The sequence below is a fragment of the Prionailurus bengalensis genome, chromosome A2, assembly GCF_016509475.1.
Source record: "Prionailurus bengalensis isolate Pbe53 chromosome A2, Fcat_Pben_1.1_paternal_pri, whole genome shotgun sequence".
Taxonomy (NCBI): Eukaryota; Metazoa; Chordata; class Mammalia; order Carnivora; family Felidae; genus Prionailurus; species Prionailurus bengalensis.
Genome location: NC_057348.1, coordinates 20673625 through 20681344, shown reverse-complemented (window position 1 = coordinate 20681344; position 7720 = coordinate 20673625). Strand labels below are relative to the sequence as shown.

Here is a 7720-nt window from a genome sequence, read left to right as displayed (position 1 = left end):
TCCAGGATACTCTCCAAGCTGGAATTAGTACTAATGCCAAGAAGGATTGCTAAGGGGTATTTTAGCTTGAAATATATGAATTAAAAAGAAATTATTTTTAATAGAAAATGTAAATTAGTCTGTGCATGGTATAAATTCTGGAGAAAGAGCTTTGGAGGCAAATTTCATGGGAAATCTACTTTCTACCTTACATGTTTCTGCATTATTTGAAATGCTAGCAACATATGTACCATTTTATAATCAGATCAAGAAATCAAGCAAGGAAGAGAAGAGAGCCAGAAGCTAGGGAGCGGAGGGGACTGATGAAATAGAGACCAAGGCTCGTAGTCTGTAATCTTACCTCTCGGACCCATCTGCTGCCACTTTGTGAATACCTATAAAAGCATGAACATAAAAGGGGCCAGCAGGTTCTCCCAGAGACTTCTAATAAGGAGACAAAGCCAAGGTATTCTGGCAACAACACACCTAGGCCAGAGTGGGGTAGGGGAGAGACTCACAAGGAATAGTGGGATCTGACACCCTGATCATGGCAACCTGGCCCAGATGGACTGAGCCTCTGAACACTGGCCATGCCCACAGCCTGTGGATCCCTTCTGCAAAATCTGGCGGACTGGACTGGGAGTGGATAGATGCCTGATGCCAGGACCAACAGCTGAGTGCAGTGATGGAGGCCTTTAAGACACTGATATCAGCTCTCTGCTCACCCAGACTGACAGTCATTAAAGGAAGCAACAGAGTCTGCTCCAGAGGACTTTTCACATGATGCAAAGAGCTTGTGTGGCTGACAAGAGGGACAGAACCTCTGAGACACCCCAATGGCCAATGCCATGGCCATGAGAATGAGCGTTCACACAAGGTCTCAAATACACATAAACAGGAGCCACAGACAGTGCATAGCCCAACAAGCAGCAGACGCCTAGCAAACCCTCATGCAGAAAAATGAATGCTAACACGCATGCTAAAGCCAGAGCCACAATGGCCTTCCAGATCCCAAAGGATGCCCGGCATCTCTGTATCACCTGTGTCCGCACTTCCAGTCCCAACCCTGAATCCTGGAATCGCAGCTTTCTGTGAGCTCCCAGGAGACCTGGCTGCACAATTGCATTCTTACACACGGCAGGGCAGATCCAGGTTTTGTGGGGCCTGAGGCTTATATAATTTGGAAGGCCTACTTTAAGAAAAAGAATACAAAATTACAGGCTTGAAATTGGCAAGTGAATAATGAAGGACAAAGAAATTACAACAAATTGTAAATTCTCAAAAGTTGGCAAATACCAAAGCATAGCATCATGTATATATTAGCTCACCTTCCCACCTCTATCATGCTTTTCCTACATCTTTTTGCAGCATAACCTTTGATTACTTCTGAATATGATGATTTTGTAATATCATTTTTGATAGAAACTTATTTATTATAGATACTCAGGATGCCATGAAGTAAAGTATGATTTCTCATGCTTACACACTGTTTGTTCTGAGTAGCTCTGCTAGTTGCTGCACTGAAATCACAGGAATTCTGATCAATTCCCTTTCACAAAATTCACGCCAAAATAAGAGAAAAGTATGGCATGTTTATAATGGTCTCACTGCATTAGCAGGTATATTCCCGACAAGACAGAACCTCAGTTTTAAGCGGGCATCAGTGAGAACAGAATCTTCCAGTTACGGTTTTACATGTCTAACAAGAGGAAGAACTTTCTACAGAGCAGCTTTTATCTCCATACTTTTCAAGCCTCCGTTTTCCTCCCCCGCCCACCTACTTCTGGTGCCTGGCGCTGTAGGGCATGTTCATATCACCGTAGCAGCATGTGTCGCTGCATCTTCTTACCATGACACAGTAACTGGTGAGAGCCTTCCTGGAAGCCATTTCTAGTGGAATGGTTGGCAAGGATGTATCTATTCCCCACGGTGACTGTGAACGACATAAATCTGTCTCATTTAACCCATACTAAGTACGCATATCCCAGCTCTGTTTCTCCTTAGTCATGTCCCAAAAAGGGCTGCACCCACTCCAACACCACCCAGTAGAAGAGTGACAGAGGTGGTCAGACAGGGGGAGACAGAGGGCCTCTTCAACTGTCTTGCTTTCACAAATTTTACATGAAAGCATACTAGCCTGTGAATGCACTGTTTGGAGGCCCTCCCACGGGCTCTGACACTTAAGCTTCTGGAAATCCAAACTGGCTAGGAGTATTCCTAAGTAAAACCCCTTACTTGAAGGAAAGCTGCATGAGTCTCTTATTGCTGCCGCCAACAGGAACAGAAACAAGTGACTGGAAAGTGTAGAAAGAGCAAGACTTAAGAGGCTAGTTGGGTCTGCGAAATATACTGCAAGCAAGAGATAACGGCCGACCTCCAAAATGATGGGAATTAACAAATGAGGGGACTGGTCAATCCGGAAGGAGGCATGAACAAGAGGAGAGAGGAGAGAGATGTGGCAAAAGTGTGGATGGACAGGACCTGATGAGGGAGGAGACCTGTGTGCAGGTGGGCGGAGTCTAACGGGGGGGGGGGGTGACTAACAGTTGAGGGCGGGGCTAAAGACTAGGGTGGCCTGATAAATGAGTGGACTCTGAAGACCAGGGCCATGGACACACAAAATGTGAGTAACACCCACACAGAAAGGGTCTGCCTGACAGATAATAAGCAGTGACTACTGATGAGTGGGGGACTGGAAATAAGATGAATGGGCCTGGAAATGGGAGGGCAGGGCCACCTGTGCCAGGCCCCCTTTCTACCCAGCACCACAGATGGGGACAGAAATGGGAGGGTACCCCAATGAGCATCTCCGTGTTCTTCCCTCCCCTGATCAGTTAGAGAACGCAGCCGTAAAGATTCAGTCATGGTGGCGTGGCAACATGGTGCGCCGGACGTTACTGCACACAGCACTCAGGGCCTGGGTCATCCAGTGCTGGTGGAGGTCGATGCAGGCCAAGATGCTGGAGCAGAGACGGCGCCTGGCACTAAGACTCTACACCTGCCAGGAGTGGGCAGTGGTGAAAGTGCAGGCACAGGTTCGGATGTGGCAGGCTCGCAGACGATTTCTTCAGGCACGCCAAGCGGCCTGCATCATCCAGTCTCACTGGCGCTGGCATACCAGTCAAACCCGGGGTCTGATCCAGGGCCGCTATGAGGTCAAAGCCAGCCGGCTGGAACTTGACATCGAAATTCTCTTGACCTAGGGCACTAGTAGAGCCAAGGAGACTGGATCTCTCTTCCAATAAAGACACTTAACTGAGCATACTCTTGCTCTTTGGAAATTAGAGCCATAAAAGAGGGATCAGCCCATCCCAGGGTACCCCACTCTAGGCCCTTACTCTTAATGCAAATCTGACCCATCCTGTACCCACAAGAGACCCCAGGACCCAGGACAGGCTCTGACACCTCAGCCAGCCTGACCCCAGCTCTCTCCACAAGCAGGGTTAGGCACTGGGCTTTATTTTTCTGCAGCCCCTCCCCAGGCATCTCCATTCAAGATAGGACACCAGAGAGTCAGGCTGCAGCCAGAGCCATCTGGGAAGACCAGGATTCCACAGGCCTATGCTAGGCAGGGTCCTCAGGGCCAGTGCAGTGTTTGACAGGGAGCCAGGAAGACAGGGCACCCAGCTGAGCAACAGCAGGACAGGAGCTGTGCCTCACTGGGGGATACTCAGCCAGAGCTAGCCTCTGAGGAAGACCAGGACAGGAGCCCAGGAGCAGCAGCTGTGCCTGCCGCTTCCACCACCAGGGGTTGAGAGACAAGGTTTCCCTCCCCTCTGCTGGCCACTTCCTGGGAAAACCAGGCACTGTGGGGGAGGGGAGAGAGAGCCCAGGGAGGTAGGGCTGAGGAAACAAGCAGAGGGAGTCCAAGGGTAGGCAAGGACTGTCCCTATGCCACTGGAAGTCATTGGTTTAGGGATATGACCTCTAAATCTTACCACATCTTCAGAAGCAGCTCTTCTGGCCTCCCCCCAAGATCCACTGTATTTGCCCCAACCCTCCCACAGATGGCCACGCCCCCTGCAGGGCCTGTCTCAGGAGCTGATGGCCTGTGCTGGCTGAATTTCTTGCTAACTCTCAGCACCCAGGCTCAGCCCTCTGTCTCTGTCTCTCACAGCCTCTGCTTGGATGCTCAAGGTCCCTCAGATATTTGTCTCTGAACCTGTCTCCCAGAAGCCTGAGGCTCATGACCCTCCCCAGGTGTCTGCAATGGGTGGCCTTGCCTGAGGGGTGGGAGGAAGTGTACAGAAATCAGAGGTCCTCAGGGGCCTTGCATCTGGGTAAGGCTTCCCCTCTCCTCAGGGGTGTGCGTGCATGCGTGTGGGGCTCAGGGGAGGGTGTTTCCAGAACAGCTATGGCAGAGATGGGAATTCAGGGATCAGTCTGACACCCATTGCCTCTAGTAGCTGCAGTATGGCAGTGATGCAGCCATAGCTTGCTCTTCCAAAGGAACCCCTCCAGGAGCTCTGGACACAGCTCTCATCTGCCCGCCTCACTGGCGTGAGAGGTAGGAGACTCGCTAGGTCTGCATGCTGAATATGGCAGAATTCTGCATGACTTTCCCTGTAGGCACCACCCCTGCAGCGAGAGATGGTTAAAACCCAGGCTGGCAAGGCTTTACGTCTCTGATTCTCAACCTATGTTTCATTGGAATCCCCTAGGACACAAAACATACCAATGCCTGGGCACATCCAGAGATCCTACTTTTACTGGTCCGTGGAGAGGCCTGGACATTGGAATTCAATGTGCAACCATGATCTGAAAACCGTTGAGTTAAGCCCTTCCCAGCTCAGGTAATATAGCCCACTAGGCCCATGTGGTCCTACCTGGGGATGGTGATGCAGAATTCCAAACTGCTTGCCAGGCTCAAGGTAATTAAGGCTTTCCACTCTGCGATGAGCTAAGAATGCAAAGTAAAACAGGGATTCAGAGGGAGAGCTCCTTTGGTGGAAAATTCTTGGAAGCAAGAAAACACAGGTAGCTGGGGCTGGGATGGGGAGAGGCTGTTGGGGGGGAAATACGTGGGGCCTCTTATCCCCAGAGACAGGACCCCAGGAATATGGCACCATTCCTGTGTGAGCAGTGGAGACTCAGGGACCAGCCCAAGAAGGCCAAGCTTCATCCAAGGTCTAAACTACCACCTTGGGTGTCCCTCTAAATGGCCGGGGGTCTTGAGAACCGGAGGTGTCTGGACCTGTGGGTGTTGGGCAACAGACAGCCTGAGGCAGAAGAAATCAATGAGACATAGGATGGGAATCCACAGAGAGGATCTCCTTTAGCAGCCAGGTCTGTGGCTAGAGTCGACCTGGATTGGTGGAGACACCCAGAGCTCCTCAGCAGAGGTGAGGCTGTAGGTGGGGCTTTCAGAGTCAGACCTCTCAAACCCTCACAGAACATCACAGAACTTCCCTTCTCTTCCCCATCATCATTGAGAATTGAGCTGGAGAAGGAACTCTCCCTGAGAATACACTGAAACACTAGAAGTAGGGATGGGGGGGAAGGGGAGATGCTTGTAGCCTTGGGGCAGGAGTGGTCCTGAGCACACTCTGGGGGACTTTGTATCCCCATTCTTGCTCTTTCCCCAAGTGACATTGTGTCCCCAAGAGATATTGCCCTAGGCCTGATCAACAAAGAAATATACTGACCTTCAGACTGGCCCAGCATACTAGGCCCCTAAGAAGATAGTTCAGCAAGTAAGGGCCCATCTCCTACTGGTCCCTTGCAGCTCTGAAAAAGGATTCCCAGATGGCATTTCATTCTTGCTCCCAGGATGCTCACCCCATGCTCTCAAGCCCCTCACCTGATACATCTCCAATCTCAGTTCTGATTCCACCATTCAGGGCCTCCATCCTGCCTTGTCTTCTGCTTCTCTCTGTCCCACATGGCAAACCCAAAATGAGATGGCACTGTGCAATTACAAGATTTGCAGTACAGATACAGTAATTAAGATAGTGCAGTATTGTTGAAAGAATAGATCAATGGAACAGAAGAGAGAGCCCAGAAATAGACTCACACAAATATAGTCAACTGAACTTTGAAAATGGAGCAAAGGCAATCCAATGGAAAGGTTTTTTTTTCAATGAATGATGTTAAAAAACAACATCCACATGCAAAAAAGGTGAAGCTAGACACAGACCTTACACTTTTTACAAAATTAACTCAAAATGGATCACAGAAGTATAATACTCCGAGAGCCGTGAAAGAACTGATAAGCTGGACCTCATTAAAATAAAAGCTTCTGTTCTGCAAAAGACAGTGGTTATGAGACATAAGAAAAGAAACCACAAACTGGAAGAAAATGTTTGCAAAAGACAGTTGATAAAGATTTGTTATCTAAAATGTACAAATAACCCTGAAAACTTAATAATAAGAAAATGAACAACTCATTAAAAATGAAGAAAAGACCAAGCAGACACTTCACCAGAAAAGAGGTACAGATGGCAAACTAGCATATGAAAATATATTCAACATAATACATTATTAAAGAATTGAAAATTAAAACAATAATGAAATAACCCTACACATCTATTAGGAAGTCAAAAATCCAAAACACTGACAACACCAAATGCTGGCTAAGATGTGGAGCAACAGGAATGCTTATTCAATGCTGGTGGGAATGCTAAATGGCACACCCACTCTGGAGGACAGTTTGGTGGTTTAATACAGAACCAAACATAGGCTCCCTATATGATCCAGCAATTCAGCTTCTTTGTATTTACTCAAGTGAGTTGAACACTTATGTCTACACAAAAATCTGCATATGAATGTTTATAGCAGTTGTATTCACAATTGTCAAAAGTTGAAGGCAACCAAGAAGACTTTCCAATGGGTAACTGATAAACTTACTGCGGTACATCCATACCACAATGGAACATTTAGTGAAGAAACAAGCTGTCAAGCCACAGAAAGACATGGAGGAATTTTGAACTTAAATCTGAAAAGGTAACATATTGCATGATTCCAACTATATGACATTCTGGAAAAGGCAAACTATGGAGACAGTAAATGGTTGGCAGGTGTCTGGTGGAGGGAATGAGGGATGAACAGGTGAAACCATAGGAGCATTTTATTCTGTATGATACTATAAATGCAGATACATGAAATTATGTATTTGTCAAAAACCAGAGAACTACAGAACACAAAGTGAGCTCTGATGTAAACCATGGGCTTTAGTTAATAATAATGCAGCAATACTGGTTTGTCAATTGTAATAAATGTACCACGCTAATGCAAGATGTTAATAATAAGCTAAACTGTGTGCAGCAGGATGAGGAGCAGGGAGCCCATGGGACCTCTATTTTCTGCTCAATTTTTTCTGCTCAATTTTTCCATAAACCTAAAACTGCTTTCTGTTAATATAAAAAATAAAAGGCATAATGACTAGAACAAAAGTACTAAAGCTGTCTGCATTTGTAAACAGCTTGATTGTGTACATAGAAAGTCATTAAGTATCTACTTGAACACCTACTTGAATATGTGAGTTTAGTACAGTCATGGGATATAATGTCAATATACAAAAATTAATTGTCCAAAGAAGGTATATAAATGGCCAACAAGCACATGAAAAGATGTGCAGCATCACTAATCATTAGGGAAATCCAAATCAAAACCATGGTAAGATATCACTTTGTATCCATTAGGATATGAAGACTTTTCTGAAAAAAACCAACAAACAAAAAAACCCAAAATAGCAAGTGTTGGCAAGGATGTGGAGAAATTGAAAAGTCTGTGCATTACTGGT

The 7720-nt window shown here is 46.8% G+C and overlaps 1 protein-coding gene across 1 annotated transcript; it reads left to right on the top strand.

The window, feature by feature from the left end:
- The first annotated feature begins 2220 nt into the window (after nucleotides 1-2220).
- On the top strand, nucleotides 2221-3239 carry IQCF6 (IQ motif containing F6). Its single transcript, XM_043587477.1, has one exon. The coding sequence runs from the start codon at nucleotides 2751-2753 to the stop codon at nucleotides 3180-3182; it is 432 nt and encodes a 143-aa protein (XP_043443412.1). The 5' UTR covers nucleotides 2221-2750; the 3' UTR covers nucleotides 3183-3239.
- The last annotated feature ends 4481 nt before the right edge of the window (nucleotides 3240-7720 follow it).

What these genes read in the sequence shown, in the direction of transcription:
- IQCF6 (XM_043587477.1), top strand. Translation starts at nt 2,751, where the DNA reads ATGGGGACAGAAATGGGAGGGTACCCCAATGAGCATCTCCGTGTTCTT.